Source organism: Oncorhynchus kisutch, linkage group LG1, assembly GCF_002021735.2.
Source record: "Oncorhynchus kisutch isolate 150728-3 linkage group LG1, Okis_V2, whole genome shotgun sequence".
Lineage (NCBI taxonomy): Eukaryota > Metazoa > Chordata > Actinopteri > Salmoniformes > Salmonidae > Oncorhynchus > Oncorhynchus kisutch.
Window position 1 is genome coordinate 40,178,908 of NC_034174.2, and position 20,415 is coordinate 40,199,322.

Here is a 20,415-nt window from a genome sequence, read left to right on the forward strand (position 1 = left end):
TTCGTTAGCTAATGTTTTAGCTAATAAGTTCGCTATTGCTGAATGCATGATTGTACAGTAACATACATTGTAACTACGTTGCTATCAAGTAGCACTAAGTGACTGATTTGCTGATTAAGGGCTGCATCTCAACGGTTTACAGTGGCTTCCATTATTTGTTCCTTCTCCTTATCTGCATTGAGGTGAAGAAACTAAAGTTGCTAGTAAACAGCTGACAGGGTCCTCCCAAGGTGATGCTGCTGAGTACGGCTGTAACTGACATTTTCTGCAATCAAAAGCAGAAATGTGCCTCTCATTCTTTGGGGAGAACTCTGAGAGGCAAATGTCTGGTTGCTATGGTCTACTCTGTTCTTTTCAGAAAATTGCAGATAAAGGAGAGAAGACGAGCAGACGAAGCCACTGACTGACTGTAGAATATTGAGATGCAGCCCTAGTGGATCATGAAACAAAGTTATGAAATATGTATGTCTGTTTTGTATAGGGGTCAAACACTCAGTCCCAGAAGGCACCCGCAGCAAAGCCTGCAAAAGCTGCCAGCAAGAAAAAGGTAGGTGGCTATTATAACTATACACACTAAATGACCAAATGACTAAATTCTATTTGTGTCATTGGAAGCAGGTAAAGCACTTCTTTCATTTGTGTTTCTTGTCACATTTGCTTTGAAGTTGTTACATTTGTATCATTTCACCTCACCTGTGAAAGTGAAGAGGAAATCCAGCATCTCTGGAGGACAGTGGAAGTTGATCAAAGGGGTTCTTTAAGATGGACCCTATTCGGTAAAAAGCAACACCCGTAGCTTCAGATTCTAGGCCTACAGTCTGTTTTACTAATAGAAAATGACGGAAGTTTATGTTTCAAAATCGACTCTTATTGGTCAGGTTTTTCTACCAATCCCGCCATGTTTTATGTTGTATTCCCATTTTGATTGGTCACTGAAACCATAGGAGGCAAGTTTGAAATACAGTGAGTTCCAAAAGTGTTAGAAGAATGCATTTTCTGTTGTTGTTATGGCTCTGTACTCCAGCACCTTGGAATGATACAATGACTATGAGGTTAAAGTGCAGACTGTCAGCTTTAATTTGACGGTACTTTCATCCATATCGGATGAAAACTTGTAGAAATTACAGCACTTTTTGTACGTAGTCCCCCCATTTCAGGGGACCAGAAGTGTAGGGACAAATAAGCTTATGTGTATTATAGTAGTCAAAAGTTTAGTATTTGGTCCCATATTCCTAGCACACAATGATTACTTCATTTTGGAGTCACTTTTATTGTAAATAAGAATAGAATATGTTTCCAAACACTTCTACATTAATGTGGATTCTACCATGACTACAGATACAGTGTATTTGGAAAGTATTCAGACCCCTTGACTTTTTAATAATTTTGTTACATTAAAGCCTTATTCTAAAATTGATTAAATTGTTATTTCCCCATGTCAATCTACACACAATAGCCCATAATGACAAAGCAAAAACAGGTTTTTAGAAATGTTTGCAAATTTATATAAAACACCCCCTGAAATATCACATTTACATAAGTATTAAGACCCTTTACTCAGTACTTTGTTGAAGCACCTTCTTGGGTATGACGCTACAAGCTTGGCACACCAGTATTTGGGGAGTTTCTCCCATTCTTCTCTGTAGATCCTCTCAAGCTCTGCCAGGTTGGTTAGGGAGTGTCACTGCACAGCTATTTTCAGGTCTCTCCAGAGATGTTCGATCGAGTTCAAGGCCGAGATCTGGCTGGACCACTCAAGGACATTCAGAGACTTATCCCGAAGCCACTCCTGCTTTGTCTTGGCTGTGTGCTTAGCGTCGTTGTCCTGCTGGAAGGTGATCCTTCAACCCAGTCTGAGGTCGTGAGCGCTCTGGAGCAGGTTTTCATCAAGGATCTCTCTGTACTTTGCTCCTTTCATCTTTCTCTCGATCCTGACTAGTCTCCCAGTCCCTGACGCTGAAAAACATCCCCACATTATGATGGTGCCGCCTCCATGCTTCACCGTAGGGATGGTTTAAGGTTTCCTCCAGATGTGACGCTTGCCATTCAGGCCAAAGAGTTCATTCTTGGATTCATCAGACCAGAGAATCTTGTTTCTCATGGTCTGAGAGTCCTTCAGGTGCCTTTTGGCAAACTCCAAGCGGGCTGTCATGTGCCTTTTACTGTGGAGTGGCTTCCGTCTGGCCACTCTACCATAAAGGCCTGATTGATGAGGAAAATGTTTTATTTAATCTATTTTAGAATAAGGCTGTAACGTAACAAAATGTGGAAAAGGGGAAGGGGTCTGAATACTTTAACCTCATAGTTATTGCATAATTTAAAATCCAAAGTGCTGGAGCACAGAGCCAAAACAACAACAAATGTGTCACTGTTGCAATACTTTTGGTGCCTACTGTATATACAACCCTCCTTCATGTCTCTTTTCTGTCCTGAACAGTCTTTTTTTTAAATCTCCAGTTTGGCATTTCTCTTATGATGCGGTTCACACAGGCACTGACGAATGAGTTTTGAACAAACCTTTCCCACTTTTGTTCCATGCTGGCTGTAGACCTAGCTAGCCAGTAACTAGCTAACAGTAGACACAAAGGGGAAACATATAAGTATCTTTGCCATAGATGAATAGGGTAAACTTGTAATGATATATGCTGACATTTGCCTACAGTAAATTGTTGGCACCAATAGAGGAGCCATCTCGCTATATAAACCACGCCCCTCTGCAAACACACCTTATCTGATGTTGGTTACAAGCCGGAACTACATATGTAAATTAGGTAAAAGAATATCATGTTACCATTGGTGTATTAAAATTAGAGTTAAGATGATGTCACCTTGTCCCCTTAGTAATGAATCCAAGTGTTTGACATGGGTGAGGGCACCTGTAACTTTATGATCAAACTTTATCAGTGTAGAAGCAACAGTCATTGTTCATACTTTGGTCATCATACTTTGATCTGGTTTCCTTCAAATATAATCACATTTCATGAAAAACGTGATTTTGACAGTTCATGACCTTTAAAACCTTATAAATACATAGACTGAGTGCATTTTTTATGTTATCAATAAAGATGCACTTTTAACAACTTCCACTGTCCTCCAAGAGTTGCTGAATTTTCTCTTCACTTCAGTTTGCTCCTCACATAATGCACCTTTCCCTTTGCATTTCACCTGTTAGAACCATGACCATGGGTAAGTCTGTTCCGCTTTGTGACCATAGTTGCGCCTTTACGATGCAGTAAACTGCTCATCTCTAGCCCAAACCTATCGAAAGTTATGACTCATTTACTGAAGCTAAAATGTTTCTTTCTATCGCGGCTTTGCGGGTCACATTTTATAATAATAAAACATTTATAATATTTTCAACGTTATAAACTAGACTTCTTGCGGGCTGCTCACTATTTGTTTGACAAGAAACAAACATGTCGAGCCATAACTTTTTGATGGCACTGAAAGATAGGAAAATAGATCAAAGACACTCATTACTAAAGCACCAGTGCTACCAATGAAAAAGTTCATTCAGAGCCCTGTATCCACATGATCACATCGTTAGCATTAGGCAAGCAATATAGCCTATGTCAACTTTTTTTAGTCAGACAAACATGTTGCTTATGTCCGTTTGGTCATGTTTTTTTGGTCAGGATGAGGAGGATGGAACAGAGATGGGTGAAGGAGATGAGTGGATGCAAGGGAAGACTCTGATCAAGCCACTTGACCAGCTGGATCTCACTGAGGCTGTGAGTTTACTGTAGCTGGACTGTGGTGTCTGGATTCCTGACATGGCACCAAACAGAGCCAGACTGTAATTGAGTCATAAAGGACACACAGAATAGTTCTGACCACAGATACTGTATAAGTAACTTCTTCTTCATAAGACTTTAAGGTTCTGGCTCATTCATTTACCAGTTGTATGTCATGTTTAGAAGTTGTTTGATGTACTGTATCTTTTTGTCACTTAACCAGGAGTTAAAAGAGGAATTCACCAGGATCCTGACTGCAAACAATCCACATGCCCCTCAGAATATCGTCCGCTACAGCTTCAAGGTAAAGTATTACAGTAACCTCCAGTCTAATCCATGATTTTATGAACAACTTCTCTCTTCTTCCCTATTGGGTCCATCATGTAATGGATATTAATGTAAACAAACAAGATTTTCAAGATACCTTGTATGATGGATATACATAAGCATTATCTCTCAGGAACGTTCATACAAGCCAATCAGCAGTGTGGATCAGCTGGCTGTCCACTTTGTGCTGGAGGGTAACCTGTTGCACCAGGACTCAGATGAGGCACGCAGACAGAGGGCCAAACAGGGCCTCCCTGAGGGTAGATAATTTTTGTGTGATCAAATATGCTGCCTTTTACAAGCGCAAACGTTTGAAATAACTTTGATGGTAACATGAGATGTTGATTATTATTCCAGAAAAAGCCACAGTTGAGACCGCTGTAGCTGAAAAGCCTGAGACTCCGGTAGGAAAGCACTTAAGTTATTAACATACCAAGAAGTTTGTGAAATAGCCTACATTCAGTAATTTGAGTGACTCTTAAGTGACTTCCAATCAACGCATGCCAAACCCACACAAGAGTCGGAGACAAGATAGTGAAAATTGTTCTCTGGTTCTTTCTTCTGGCTCAGGCTGCAGGTGGGGAGGATGCAGGGGATGTGGAGGAGGGTGGGGGAGAGGAGAGAGCTGACAGTGTGGAGTCCAAGGCTGGCAAGAAGGAGCAGAAAATCACCAACCAGTTCAACTTCAGTGAGAGGGCCTCCCAAACTCTCAACAACCCACTCAGGGTAGGTAGGTTAGGGCCAAGGCAGACCATGTTGCAGGAAGCATACATTGCCTATAATATTGTAGAAGGGCAAATCTGTCTTGCGAAGATTGTCAAGACAATAATTCTCCGAACTCCTTCTCAGGAAAGGGGATGTCAGACAGAGCCCCCTCCTCGTGCAAACTTCTCAGCTACTGCCAATCAGGTGAGAAATACATCATTTTGAGTTTGATGATTCTCATTGTTTGCTGGTCCTCAACATGAACTTTATGAAGGCTAGTGATACAACAGGGTAACCTCCTCCTCCTCCTGCAGTGGGAGATCTATGACGTGTATTTGGAGGTGCTGCAGAAGCAGGAGAAGAACAAGGAGAAGGCGAAAGCCGTCCCCAAGAAGGACGACGACAAAGGCAAGAAGAAGATGATGCTGGTGGAGACCCAGGTAAACCTCAAGTCAACAGCTATTCACTTTGACATGAAAAATAAACTATGACGTCAAGCCAATCAATTGGAGATAACACTTAGATAAATTGGGCCCTCAACAACACACAGACATTGTTGATCCCATTGAAGGTAGAGAACTGAAAAATGTCCCCCTGTTTCCCCCTCAGAGTGATGACATCACCAAAGTGGCCAAGGTGGCCAAGATCATCGAGCGGATGGTGAACCAAAACACGTTTGACGACATTGCACAAGGTAAGTACTTCCTTCCATGTTATTTTACCTTGATACAAAACCTCCTGATAGTCCCTGCATGGTGACATGATATGAGATGTCACTTCCCTCTTTTAGATTTTAAGTACTTTGAGGATGCTTCTGATGAGTACCGGGAGCAGGAGGGCACCCTTCTCCCCCTCTGGAAGTTTCAGTACGACAAAGCCAAGAGGCTGTCTGTCACTGCCCTCTGCTGGTCAGTCTTCTCACATTACAACAACAACGACAATGCGGCTTTACTATAAATGAAACAGTTCTGATAGGTGTGTGGCTTATAGACAATAGTTGGACCACTGGGAAAACCTGAAATCTTCCTAATATTTTTGGGGAAATGCATGAAAGAATTATAGTTTCTCTGTTCCTCCACAGGAATGAAAGCTACAAAGATTTGTTTGCCGTCGGCCTTGGATCATGTAAGTACGCAAGGTATACCAAACCTGTACCATTTTTTACTTCTTTCTCTGAGCTATCTTGACCCCGCTCTTCCCCCCAGATGACTTCACCAAGCAGGGGCGGGGCATGCTGGTGTTCTACTCCCTGAAAAACTCCACTTTCCCTGAGTATATCTACCCCACGACGTCGGGCATCCTGTGCCTGGACATCCACAAGCACCTGCCCTACCTGGTGGCCGTGGGCTTCTACGACGGCTGCGTGGCCGTCTACAACCTCAAAGAAGAGACGCTGCAGCCCATCTATAAGAGCACCGCCAAGTCTGGCAAGCACACCGACCCTGTGTGGCAGGTTTGTGTTAGTTTGTGCATGTTCTGTATTTTGGATAACACTCACTGACGCATGATGTTCCAAGACTTTGCTTGTCTGTCTGGCTGTCTGTTTGTCTGCAAATCACTGTCTCGGATGTGTGTTTTTTTGGGGTCATTGTGCTAAATTATGTTTGTGGCATTTATTTTTCAGGTGAAGTGGCAGAAGGACGACATGGACAACAATCACAACTTCTTCTCTGTGTCATCTGATGGCCGTGTGGTGTCATGGACTCTTGTCAAGGTGCTCGAGAAACACATTCACTTTCCTCAGTATGTGTGTTAATATATGCATGTCTGCTTGTGAGCATTTGTGCATATTTTGTATTAGGATCCCCATTAGCTGTTGCAAAAGCAGCAGCTACTCTTCCACAAGACATGAAACATGACATAATACAGAACATTAATAGACAACAGCTCAAGGTCAGAACTACATAAAAAAAAATTATATATATTACAAAAGGCACACGTAGCCTACATATAAATACATACACACAAACTCTCTAGGTCAAATAGGGGAGAGGCGTTGTGCCGTGAGGTGTTGCTTTATCTGTTTTTTAAAACCAGGTTTGCTGTGTATTCGAGCAATATGAGATGGAATGGAGTTCCATGCAATAATGGCTCTATATAATACTGTACGCTTTCTTGAATTTGTTCTGGATTTGGGGACTGTGAAAAGACCTCTGGTGGCATGTCTGGTGGGATAAGTGTGTATGTCAGAGCTGTGTGTAAGTTGTCTATGCAAACAATTTGGGATTTTCAACACATGAATGTTTCTTAGAAAAATAAGAGGTGATGCAGTCAGTCTCTCCTCAACTTTTAACCAAGAGAGACTGGCATGCATAGTATTTATATCAGCCCTCTGATTACAATGAAGAGCAAGACGTGCCTCTCTGTTCTGGGCCAGCTGCAGCTTTAAAAACATTAAATATGTGTTAATAAGTACAGTACGTGAATGTTCATGTGTGTGTGTACCAGTCAAACGTTTGGACACACCTACTCATTCAAGGGTTTTTCTTTCTTTTCTTTCTTTCTTTTCTTTATTTCTACGTTGTAGAATAATAGTGAAGACATCAAAACAATGAAATAACACATATGGAATCATGTAGTAACCCAAAAAGTGTTAAACAAATCCAAATATATTTTATATTCTTCAAAGTAGCCACCCTATGCTGAGCACTTGTTGGCTGCTTTTCCATCACTCTGCTGTCTAAATCATCCCAAACCATCTAAATTGGGTTGAGGTCGGGTGATTGTGGAGGCCAGGTCATCTTATGCAGCACTCCATCACTCTCCTTCTTGGTAAAATAGCCCGTACACAGCCTGCTGGAATGTTGGGTCATTGTCCTGTTGAAAAACAAATCATAGGCCCACTAAGCGCAAACCAGATGGGATGGCGTATTGCTGCAGAATGCTGTGGTAGACATGCTGGTTAAGTGTGCCTTGAATTCTAAATCAATCACAGACAGTGTCACCAGCAAAGCACCCCCACACCATCACACCTCCTCGTTCATGGTTGGAACCACACATGCGGAGATCATCCATTCATCTACTCTGCATCTCACAACAACATGGCGGTTGGAACCAAAAATCAGACCGAAGGACAGATTTCCAGAGGTCTAATGTCCATTGCTTGTGTTTCTTGGCCCAAGCAAGTCTCTTCTTCTTATCAGTGTCCTTTAGTAGTGTTTTTTTTTTGCAGCAATTCGACCATGAAGTACTGATTCATGCAGTCTCCTCTGAACAGTTGATGTTGAGATGTGCCTGTTACTTGAACTCTGTGAATAATTTATTTAGGCTGCAATTTCTGAGGTGCGGTTAACTCTAAATGAAATGATCCTCTGCAGCAAAGGTAACTCTGGGTCTTCCTTTCCTGTGGCGGTCCTCATGGGAGCCAGTTTCACCATAGCGTTTGATGGTTTATACGACTGCACTTGAAGAAACGTTCAAAGTTCTTGACATTTTCCGGAGTGACTAACCTTCATGTCTTAAAGTAATTTTAGCTGTTCTTGCCATGATATGGACTTGGTCTTTTACAAAATAGGACTATCTTCTGTATACCACCCCTACCTTGTCACAACGAAACTGATTGGCTCAAACGCATTAAGAAGGAAAGAAATTACACAAATTAACTTTTTCAAGGCATACCTCATTGAAATGCATTCCAGGTGACTACCTTATGAAGCTGGTTGAGAGAATGCCAATAGTGTGCAAAGCTGTCATCAAGGCAAAGGGTGGCTACTTTGAAGAATCTCAAATATAAAATATATTTAGATTTGTTTCACACTTTTTTGGTTACTACATGATTCCATATGTGTTATTTCATAGTTGTGATGTCTTCACTATTATTCTACAATGTAGAAAATAGTAAAAAGAAAGAAAAACCCTTGAATGAGTAGGTGTGTCCAAACTTTTGACTGGTAATGTAAGAGTATTTTTGTGTATTAATTTGTTCTCACAGTAGTTTTGATGTGGGTTTGAATGGTTGCAGAATGAGCTGGTCTTCACAGACATCATCAAGCTGTCGTTGGCGGGAGCTGTGTCAGAAGGACCAGAAGGCGTGCAACTTCCCATCATGGGTAAGACCTGTAATCAACTGACGCATCATTTCAACACTGTTTGATACCTGTTAGGATCATTGAAATATTTGACAATGTTTGTCGTCCCACAGCTTGTGGAACATCCTTCGACTTCCACAAACAGATTGACTACCTCTTCCTGGTTGGCACGGAGGAGGGCAAGATTCACAAGGTGAGCAGACATTCAAACATGGTCCCCAGTCATGTATCCCCCACTGACTATTGCTGTGTTCAGCCACTCCAAAATGTTTACTTATTTTATTGCAACTTAATGAGATATGAATTGTCTTGGGTGTCCTGACCGTCTGCTAGTTGCTCGTCTGAGGAATCAAATGGAGTCTTGTTCTGTTGTGTTTGTAGTGTGGTGTGTGATATCCTGCTGGGCCACAGAAGCAATGCCTTCTCCTTGTCTCTCAGAGAGTGAGGAAGTTCTCTCATTAGCACTAGGCTTTGGGCTTGGCACAGCCTCTTTCCAGCGGGCTGTAAAGCACCACTCTGAAGTGGTGCTTTACCTCTATCTCCGCTCTCAACGGTGCAGCCCTACAACTTGTTTAGTGGTTTTTCGGGGGCTCAGAGGGAAGGCTTTTTCAAATGCTAAATTTAAGAAGCGCTAAATTTAAGAAGAGGAGTAGTCTCGGCGATTGGCATAATTTATTTATTTTTCTTTCGTATTTGTCAGAGATTTGTCAGTCTATGCTAGGATTGTTAGTCTAGGATAGGCTTGTCAGTCTAGGCTGGCGCTCTGGGAGGCCCTCTCACGCGGTGCTAAGCATTTAATGAGAGCCAAAATGAGGGCAGACCCTCCAAACCTCTCCCAGATTTGCTCATTAACAGCAGACAGCTGTAGTTTTTGGCTGGCATCCATCCTCATTTGGCCTTCTCACACAAGTGTCTATCCAGCAGTGGTGCAAAGAGACACGCTACTGTGAGGTTCTGAACACACACACTGAAGCAGAGTTCTACAGGGGATCTTTTTTTTTTCCTCAATCTAGACGGGATGACGGATTCAATAAGGTTCCATCGCTCTCAGCTACAGCTTTGAGACAGATTGACTCAATCTCACACACACAGACAAACGCCTTTTAGAAGCCCCTTACAGAACTGCCACTGCCACGCAGAGCCTCAAGTGACAGGCAGCTCAGTCTACTCTCTCTAAAGGCTATGCTAATTGTGAGCCTTAGCCCACTGTGTTAGCTAGCTAGCTCCCTGCAATGTTATGGTTCGGTAAGCGCATATGCTAATGAAGAGTTTTGGCTGATTGCGAGCTCGCTGTAGCAGTGTCATCAAAAGGCCCATTCTGATTTTCCAGATCTTCCTGACTGTGCAAGCTCATTAGTTTCTCTTCAGTGTCTCGTTGTTGTGGTGTTTTTGCAACATCGGGTGGGAGATAGTTTCATCACACACACGCACTGTGGTCTAAGTCACAATAAACCTACAGTATTTAGTGTTTAATATGCCTACATTATAGGTTTTTGAAAAATCTGTACATTACATTGTAATGAAGGCCTTTTATGTTGTACAACAGGGGTTCCCAAACATTTTCTCTCAGGCCCCCCTGCCAGCATTGGGGAACATCCCGCCATGTTTATCTCTATGGGCATAAGCACTGTAAACAAATTTAGAAGGTTTTAAAGCTTATTTCCTGCAATTCTACACATTATGTCATGAGGTGCAGAGAATGTTCAGTTTGAAAGCAAATTTTCTTGCAATTCTATACATTTTGCCATGTCTAATGTGTATTCATGTGATATTTGAGTGACTGAAACATTACAACAAAATCTATGGTCAAAAAAGCCTAGCTAAAAAAATGTTAGCTTACATGGGCAAGTTGATCTGGACATTTCTGGCAAGTTGTAAATAGCTCTCTTAAGGTATGCAATGGCTGACATGACAAGAGAATTATACTAGTGCATTCTACTATTACAACTTTCAAGAGTAAGTTGAAAGCCGTGCCCCGCCCCACAGTTTGGGAACCACTGTTGTAGAAGATGCGAAGACGTTCATCAGGCTCATGATCGTGTGCTCTATATCAGGATACAATTGAGAGAAAAGATCATAGGTGGCACAGGAGTTTCAAGGTTGGGGAAACTATCTTTTCACCCGTCCCCCAAAAATCACCTATAAGATAAAGCATGCATCTATTATCCCATTTGCAGACTAATGTAAAATAGCCTACTATTTCTAATGTGATGAGAAGATTGAATAGTCATAAATTAGGATTATAATATAACTCAACATTTGCTAAATAATTAGGTTCTGAACAATGCTTTTTTTCTCCTTTGCACAGATTCAGAGCTCAGCCCTAGCTAAGGATTTTTTTGGGGGGGGGTTCGGAATAGATTTTTTCATTTTCGAAACACATTTCATGCAATTCTACGAACACTTTACATGACTGCCGACATATTAGCAGAATCCTAATCTTTAACAAAAATGACAGGGTAGCCTGCTCTGCTGACAAACTGACAGCAATAAAAACAACCTTGTCTTGAATGCAACCATCTAATCTAGGCCTATGAAAAGGTGAGACACATATTGTACAATATGACGTCCATCTAGCCTGGAGGAGGAAATTATATTTTCCTAAAATGACTTTCCAGTGGCACTGACTCACACAACGAATGATAAAGACAGGGAATATGTTCTCCACTAGTGCTAATACGATGGGCAATAATGTTTCGTTCAATTTAAGAATTGAGAATTTTTGTAACTAAAGACAGATTATAGTTTTTACTCTCTTTTCTCTTTAGTGTTTGTCCCACAATTGTATTTAGAAATATTGCGATATAGCCCTAGGACTATTTTAGATGCGTTTTACTGACAGCCGCAACCAACAAACAGCTATGTGCTTGTGATTTCAAACAATCCACAGCTATTTCTTAAAAGAAGCTAATGACCCTCTGTGGATAAATCATGCTCTCTGGTTTAGTCTTTTGAATGATTTAAAAAAGTTATTTCTATCATTTATATTATTATTTTATTTATTTATTCATAAATAGGATGAATTATAGCTAGCTCCTTGTCTCCTCCTTGTTAGCTCTAGCTAGCTCCTTGTCTGTGACATTTTTGATTCATGCAAACTCGCACAAATACACACCCACACACACAGCTATGCGTGTGATATCAGTTCCAATCTGTCACCTCTTGTTGGAAAACAGCCACCTCCGGGAGCTCTTGGGACAAATGTAATATCTCTGCTGTGATTTATTCACTACATATCCCCTTATATAAAAACCCCACTGGGCACAGACATCAGTTCAACATCTATTTTTATGTACATTTGTTGAGTTGTCAACTAACACGAAATCAACAAAACATGTCACCATGACATTGGATTTAGTTTTAGTTTTTAAAGAAATTCCCTTACGTTGGTGACTTTTTGCAAATCCAATCTGTTTTCCACGTTGATTAAACCTCATAATAATGAATTTCTTTGTTGAAATGATGTGGAAACAACGTTGATTCAACCAGTTTTGGCCAGTGGGGGACATACCATTTAGGCCTGGGCTGCATTTTGATTTATCTCTTTCATTTAACTCTGATACTTTCTCTGTGCTTTCACTCCTATCATTCTGTCACCGTGCAAATTATGTAGGTTGCAATAATAGTAGAGAGCAAGTTTGGTTCACAGCTACAGTACATTGTCTATCTGGAGTGGTTTATGGGTGAATGTGAGGACTGACTCCATATTATTGCTGTGTCATTTCCAGTGCTCCAAGGCTTACTCCAGCCAGTTCCTGGAGACCTACAATGCCCATAACATGGCAGTGGACGCAGTTAAGTGGAACCACTTCCACACCAAGGTCTTTATATCCTGCAGCTCTGATTGGACCGTCAAGATCTGGGACCACACCATCAAGTAAGTCTACTCACCATCACACTATTGTGCCCGCCCACCATCAAGTAAGTCTACTCACCATCACACTATTGTGCCCGCCCACCATCAAGTAAGTCTACTCACCATCACACTATTGTGCCCGCCCACCATCAAGTAAGTCTACTCACCGTCACACTATTGTGACCCGAATCAAACTATGCTGTCTCTGATATTTATTTTCACATTGACCACCTTAGATTAGAGGAGTAGCTAAATTCAAAAAGGTCTCGCTGTTCCAAATCTATGTCAGGCTATAATTCTGGTTTTAAAATGGCACCTCAAAAACATCCATTTGAACCCTGGGGGCTCTATTTTTGTCTGCCACAAAGGAGGCACAAGATAGTTTCCAATTTTATGATGTAAAAACTGGCGGTCTGGCATTTTCCAGCTCCAACGTCAGGTTCGGCAGTTTACCTGTCTAACATCAGCTCGATTGCGCTGAAGTGGGAGGGGTGGCAATATCTGAGGCCTGTCCTTAAAAACAAGCACAAAATAGAAAATGCCATAATGCGCTAATTAGAAGTTTTAAGACCCACATAAAGCAGGTCTTAAATGTAACGCATGGTTTTTGAGAGCGGATGCGCAGCCTAGCCAGCCATGACATGCGGTGCATATGGTGATTCTCATTCTTATAAACATAAAAAACTATTGGTTTCCCCCCATTTCGTTTAATTTGATTAGAAAACAAGCTTAGCCTACCCCCCCCCCCTTAATCAAGGGTGGTTTAGCAGCATCACATAGGTTTGTCTTTGTATCCTGGCCATGAGCCAAAAGTAGTATATGAATAAGGGGGTTTTAAATGGTCTACTGAGTGCTTTGAAATATTTTGGAGGTTTTTGCCCTCATGCTTCTTCATTATTCACAATTCACATCCCTGCATTTCACTTGTTCAAGTAGCCATCCATCCCCATTTTCAAAGAGCGCCCCTCGCTCGATTACCAATGACAGCACTTCCAAACTATTCAGTCCTCCGGTAATGCCATATCAATGGGCAATTTCTTTGAGAATCAGTCTCGCACGTAGGCAACGATACAATTGACAGGAGCCTCGTATTTTGTAGACATGCAAATGTTATGCATAAAGACATTTAGGCCTACTTGTGCACACAGTGCCATGAAATGAGAAAAGCGATTTATGACATCATGCTTCTGACCCGATCCTATTTAGAAATATTGTTGTTGGTTTAAAAAACAGTATGATTGTTTTTTGTTGAATTTGATTAAAAACCAAACATATTAGAAAGAATCACGTTCCATGGGTTTATGGCGAGAACGTACTGTACATGGCTCAAATGCAATATTGTCTGCTATTTCTGGAGATGTGCAAATGTGGTCTGTAAGATTGTTCCATGATGTTTATAAAACATTACATTTGCGAGCAGTATAACGGTGAGTGGACATCCCCCCTTTGTCTTTATATTGGATCTTCATCCAGCTCCTGTCAAAAGTTTGGATGTGTTTAAAACCCTCAATAGTCTAAGTTGTCTTGTCTGTATTATACGCCCACATGGAGCAATTATGGTTCCTGGAACTGTATTTAGACTTAGCCTATTTTAAAACAAGTTGTAGTTTTGTTTTTATAAGAACTTGATTAGAATGATGCACAGTTTTTTCAGGCCTTATCAATAGCCTAGTGATTTTAATCTTGCATGTTGACTACGTTTGGCATGTCCAGACTGTATTTACAGTTCGCCTAGCACATGTATCAGTGTACAGTAAATGCTATAGCCTATGTTTAACAAATCAAATCAAAAATACATTTTCACATGCGCCGAATACAGCAGGTGTAGACCTTACCGTGAAATGCTTACTTACAAGCCCTTAACCAACAATGCAGATTTGTTTGTTTTTTAAGTACTAAAATATTTACCCAAAAGTTAATAAAAATAAATAATAATAAAAATAAAATAATAATAAATAATATAAAACGAAAGTAAGTAACACAAAAGAATAACAGTAACGAGGCTATATACAGGGGGTACATGTACCGAGGCAATGTGTGGGGGTACAGGTTACTCGAGGTAATTGAGGTAGTACAGTATGTACTGTAGTGACTATGCATAGATAATAAACAGCGAGTAGTAGCAGCGTATAAAAGGGGGTCAATGCAAATAGTCCGGATAGCCATGTGATCAACTGTTAGCAGTTTAGCAGTGTACACTATAAACGCAACATGTAACAATTTCACAGATTTTACTGAGTTACAGTTCATAATGGAAATCAGCCAATTGAAATAAATTCGTGACTGGGAATACAGATATACAGTACCAGTCAAAAGTTTGGACACCTACTCATTCAAGGGTTTTTATTTATTTTTTACTATTTTCTACATTGTAGAAAACAAAATATACTTTATACTTGAGATTCTTCAAAGTAGCCACCCTTTGCTTTGATGACAGCTTTGCACACTCTTGGCATTCTCTCAACCAGCTTCATGAGGTTGTCACCTGGAATGCATTTCAATTAACAGGTGTGTCTTGTTAATGAGTTTAAAATCAAATCAATTCCAATTGTATTAGTCACATGCGCCAAATACCAAAGGTGTAGACCTTACAGTGAAATGCTTACTTAAAGGCCCTAACCAACAATGCAGTTTAAAAAATATGTATAAGAACAAGTAATTAAAGAGTAGCAGGAAAATAACAAAAGTGCAAATAGTCTGGGTAGCCATTTGATTAGATGTTCAGGAGTCTTATGGCTTGGGGGAAGAAGCTGTTTAGAAGCTTCTTGACCCTAGACTTGGCGCTTGCTGTGCGGTAGCAGAGAGAACAGTCTATGACTAGGGTGGCTGTAGTCTTTGACAATTTTTAGGGCCTTCCTCTGACACCGCCTGGTATAGAGGTCCTGGATGGCAAGAAGCTTGGCCCCAGTGATGTACTGGGCTGTACACACTACCCTCTGTAGGGCCTTGTGGCCGGAAACCAAGCAGTTGCCATACCAGGCAGTGATGCAACCAGTCAGGATGCTCTCGATGATGCAGCTGTAGAACCTTTTGAGGATCTGAGGACACATGCCAAATCTTTTCAGTCTACTGAGGGGGAATAGGTTTTGTCGTGCCCTCTTCATGACTGTCTTGGTGTGCTTGGACCATGTTAGTTTGTTAGTTATGTGGACACCAAGGAACTTGAAGCTTTCAACCTGCTCCATTACAGCCCCGTCGATGAGAATGGGGGTGTGCTTGTTCCTCCTTTTCCTGTAGTTCACAATCATCTCCTTTGTCTTGATCACGTTGAGGGAGAGGTTGTTGTCTTGACATCACACTGCCAGGTCTTTGACCTCCCTATAGGCTGTCTCGTCGTTGTCTGTGATCAGGCCTACCACTGTTGTGTCATTGGAAAATGTAATGATTATGTTGGAGTCATGCCTGGCTGTGCAGTCATGAGTGAACAGGGAGTACAGGAGGGGACTGAGCACACACCCCTGAGGGGCCCCTGTGTTGAGTATCAGTGTGGTGACTGTTTTGTTACCTACCCTTACCACCTGGGAGCGGCCCGTCCGGAAGTCCAGGATCCAGTTGCAGAGGGAGGTGTTTGGTCCCAGGGTCCTTAGCATATTGATGAGCTTTGAGGGCACTATGGTGTTGAACTCTGAGCTGTAGTCAATGAATAGCATTCTCACATAGGTGTTCCTTTTGTCCAGGTGGGAAAGGACAGTGTGGAGTGCAATAGAGATTGCATCATCTGTGGATCTGTTAGGACGGTATGCAAATTGGAGTGGGTCTAGGGTTTCTGGGATAATGGTGTTGATGTGAGCCATGACCAGCCTTTCAAAGCACTTCATGGCTACAGACGTGAGTGCTATGGGTCGGTAGTCATTTAGGCAGGTTACCATAGGGACATGGTGGTCTTCTTAAAACATGTTGGTATTACAGACTCGGACAGGGAGAGGTTGAAAATGTTAGTGAAAACACTTGCCAGTTGGTCAGCACATGCTCGCAGTACACGTCCTGGTAATCCGTCTGGCCCTGCAGCCTTGTGAATGTTGACCTGTTTAAAGGTCTTAGTCACATCGGCTGCGGAGAGTGTGATCACACAGTCGTCCGGAACAGCTGGTGCTCTCGTGCATGTTTCAGTGTAATTTGCCTCGAAGCGAGCATAGAAGTAGTTTAGCTCGTCTGGTAGGTTCATGTTACTGGGGAGCTCTCGGCTGCGCTTCCCTTTGTAGTCTGTAATGGTTTACAAGCCCTGCCACATCCGATGAGCGTCAGAGCTGGTGTAGTACGATTCGATCTTAGTCCTGTATTCACTCTTTGCCTGTTTGATGGTTCGTGGGAGGACAAAGTGGGTTTTCTTATAAGCTTTCGGGTTAGAGTCCCTCTCCTTGAAAGCAGTAGCTCTAGCCTTTAGCTCAGTGTGGATGTGGCCTGTAATCCATGGCTTCTGGTTGGGTTATGGACGTATGGTCACTGTGGGGTAGAGTAGAGGTGGTCTATAGTTTTGTTTCCCTCTGATTGCACATTTAACATGCTGATAGAAATTTGGTAAAACGGATTTAAGTTTCCCTGCATTAAAGTCCCCGGCCACTAGGAGTGCTGCCTCTGGATGAGCGTTTTCATGTTTGCTTATGGCGGAATACAGCTCATTGAGTGTGTCCTCAGTGCCAGCATCGGTCTGTGGTGGTATGTAGACAGCTATGAAAAATACTGATGAAATCTCTCTAGGTAGATAGTGTGGTCTACAGCTTATCATGGGATACTCAACCTCAGGTGAGCAAAACCTAGAGACTTCCTTGGATATCGTGCACCAGCTGTTGTTTACAAATATACAAAGTCCGCCCCCCCTTGTCTTACCAGACGCCGCTGTTCTATCCTGCCGATACAGCGCATAACCAGCCAGCTGTATGTTGATAATGTCGTCGTTTAGCCACTACTCCGTGAAGCATAACATATTACAGTTTTTAATGTCCTGTTGGTAGTTTAATCTTCCTCGTAGGTCGTCAAATGTAATTTTCCAATGATTGCATGTTAGCTAGTAGAACAGAAGTCAGTGTGGGTTTATTCAATCGCATATGAATTCTCTTCACGCAAATAACAGGGATTTGGGCCTGTTCGCGGGAAAGCAGTATGTCCTTCACGTCGGGCTTGTTGGACTCGTAAAAAAAAAAAAAAGCTTCTACCAGTTTGTGGCGAGTAATCGCTGATCTGATGTCCAGAAGTTATTTTTGGTCGTAAGAGACGGTAGCAGCAACATTATGTACAGAATAAGTGAACAAATAAGTTACAAACAATGCAAAAAGATTTACAAAAAAACACGGTTGGTTAGGAGCGCGTAAAACATCAGCCATCTTCTTACGGCGCCATGAGCCAATCAGTTGTGTTGTGACACAGTAGGGGTGGAATAGCCCTATTTTGTAAAAAAACAAGTCCATATTATGGCAAGAACAGCTCAAATAAGCAAAGAGAAACGACAGTCCATAATTTCTGTAAGGCATGAAGGTCAGTCAATCTGGAAAATGTCTAGAACTTTGAAAGTTTCTACAAGTGCAGTCGCAAAAACCATCAAGCACTATGATGAAACTGGCTCTCATGAGGACTGCCACAGGAAAGGAAGACCCATTATTACCTCTGCTGCAGAGGATAAGTTCATTAGACTTAACCGCACCTCAGAAATTGCAGCCCAAATAAGTTCTTCACAGAGTTCAAGTAACAGACACATCTCAACATCAACTGTTCAGAGGAGATTGCGTGAATCAGGCCTTCATGGTCGAATTGCTGCAAAGAAACCACTACTAAAGGACACCGATAAGAAGAAGAGACTTTCTTGGTCCAAGAAACACGAGAAATGGACATTAGACCGGTGGACATCTGTCCTTTGGTCCAAATTTGAGATTTTTGGTTCCAACCGCAGCGTCTTTCTGAGACGCAGAGTAGGTGAACAGATGATCTCCGCATGTGTGGTTCCCTCCGTGAAGCATGGAGAAGGAGGTGTGATGGTGTGGGGGTGCTTTGCTGGTGATACTGTCAGTGATTTATTTAGAGGCACACTTAATCAGCATGGCTATCACAGAATTTTGCAGCAATACGCCATCCTGCCTGGTTTGTGCTTAGTGAGACTATCATTTGTTTTTCAACAGGACATTGCCCCAAAACACACCAGGTTTTGTAAGGGCTATTTGACCAAGGAGAGTGATAGAGTGCTGCTTCAGATGGCCTGGCCTCCACAGTCACCCGACCTCAACCCAATTTAGATGGTTTGGGATGAGTTGGACCGCAGAGTGAAGGAAAAGCAGCCAACAAGTGCTCAGCATATGTGGGAACTCCTTCAAGACTGTTGGAAAAGCATTCCAGGTGAAGCTGGTTGAGAGAATGCCAAGATTGTGCAAAGCTGCCATCAAGGCAAAGTGTGGCTATTTGAAGAATCTCAAATATAAAATATATTTTGATTTGTTTAACACTTTCTTTGTTACAACATGATTCCATATATGTTATTTCATGGTGTTGATGTATTCACTATTATTCTACAATGTAGCATATAGTAAACATAAAGAAAAACCTTTGAATGAATAGTTGTGTCCAAACTTTTGACTGGTACTGTATTTATACTGTATATTGTTTCCTGATCTTTGTTATATCCCTCATATATAGGACAGACACTTCAGAAGAAACTTCCTTTAGATTTTTTGGGGGGGACTATCTGTTGTTCCATGCAGTGAATCTGTTATTTCATGCATTTGTATGGGCTAATAGCATTTTTCATAAAATAATTGTTTTATGTATTTCTTTGATACTTCAAGGGGTCTTAAAATTCTAAATCAAATAGCAAAATGATCCTTGGTATGACCTTCTTAAAACAGAATACTTTTTCAGAAATTGATTCTACATTGTTTAGGGAGCATGGTGAAGGAGCCACTTATTTAGTTCAGCAGTAGTTGAACAGTAGTCCCTCTGCACACTTAAATGGTCATTTGAATAAGATCATGTGGATTGATTAGGTCGGAACTACTTTTTCCTGTTGATACAAGCCCTTGTAACTCCATCTATCTGAATGGGCTGTGAGTGATGAGTCATGCGTCTCAGATCAGATCTAGCCTGAGTCACAAAATGTCAGAAGTAGTGTTACAGATTTCTGTGCAGGTTACAGAAATCAGGACTTCAGCCTGGCAGCCTGTGATAAACAAATAATATCATTCAGCTTACCCCGCACTCTCTTGACATCCTAGTTTCTTTCAGTAGATTCATGTGCTATCTGTCTGTTTATCCACATAGAATAACTATCTCTCTAGTCTATGGACTGGCTGCACCACTTTTTGATTGACAAAAAACAAGCATTTGGCTGCACCTGCAAATCTGTGTATGCGACCAATAAACGTTGATTTCTAGCCTACTTTGTATCTTATTTAACAGAAACGATTTAGAGTAAATGTGTTCTTTAACTGCCTGATACCACTTTGGAATCAGTGTGACCCAATCTGTTTTGTTCTCATTTAATGAAAAATCACTCCAAAGATATTTTGGATTGATTTCTTTAAACCAGGCAAGTCATTTAAGAACACATTTTTATTTTGAATGATGGACTAACGGGGAACAGTGGGTTAACTGGCAGAACGACAGTGGCAGAACAACAGATTTTTTTTACTTTGTCAGCTCGGGGATTTGATCCGGCAACCTTTTGATTAGTGGCCCAACACTCTAACCACTAGGCTATCTGCCGATATGGCATTGACCAGGTTCTATTTGCCATATGTCTTTAGTGCTACTTATCTGCCTGCCTGCACCTCAAAAGACTGAG

The 20,415-nt window shown here is 41.5% G+C and overlaps 1 protein-coding gene across 2 annotated transcripts in view; it reads left to right on the plus strand.

Moving 5' to 3' along the window:
- dnai1.2 (dynein, axonemal, intermediate chain 1, paralog 2) overlaps positions 1-20,415 on the plus strand; it is a 34,662-nt gene that overhangs the window by 237 nt on the left and 14,010 nt on the right. For both annotated transcript variants that reach the window (XR_002255820.2, XM_020487189.2), the window contains exons 2-17: positions 482-547; positions 3,636-3,731; positions 3,958-4,038; positions 4,195-4,321; positions 4,419-4,465; positions 4,632-4,787; positions 4,911-4,970; positions 5,081-5,206; positions 5,376-5,460; positions 5,557-5,674; positions 5,848-5,891; positions 5,972-6,219; positions 6,391-6,480; positions 8,728-8,815; positions 8,908-8,987; positions 12,523-12,671. Coding sequence is in view for 1 of the 2 variants with exons in the window: in XM_020487189.2 (XP_020342778.1) it covers positions 482-547; positions 3,636-3,731; positions 3,958-4,038; positions 4,195-4,321; positions 4,419-4,465; positions 4,632-4,787; positions 4,911-4,970; positions 5,081-5,206; positions 5,376-5,460; positions 5,557-5,674; positions 5,848-5,891; positions 5,972-6,219; positions 6,391-6,480; positions 8,728-8,815; positions 8,908-8,987; positions 12,523-12,671 (1,661 nt within the window). In the remaining variant the exon portion in view is untranslated. The remainder of the gene's footprint in view (positions 1-481; positions 548-3,635; positions 3,732-3,957; positions 4,039-4,194; positions 4,322-4,418; positions 4,466-4,631; positions 4,788-4,910; positions 4,971-5,080; positions 5,207-5,375; positions 5,461-5,556; positions 5,675-5,847; positions 5,892-5,971; positions 6,220-6,390; positions 6,481-8,727; positions 8,816-8,907; positions 8,988-12,522; positions 12,672-20,415) is intronic.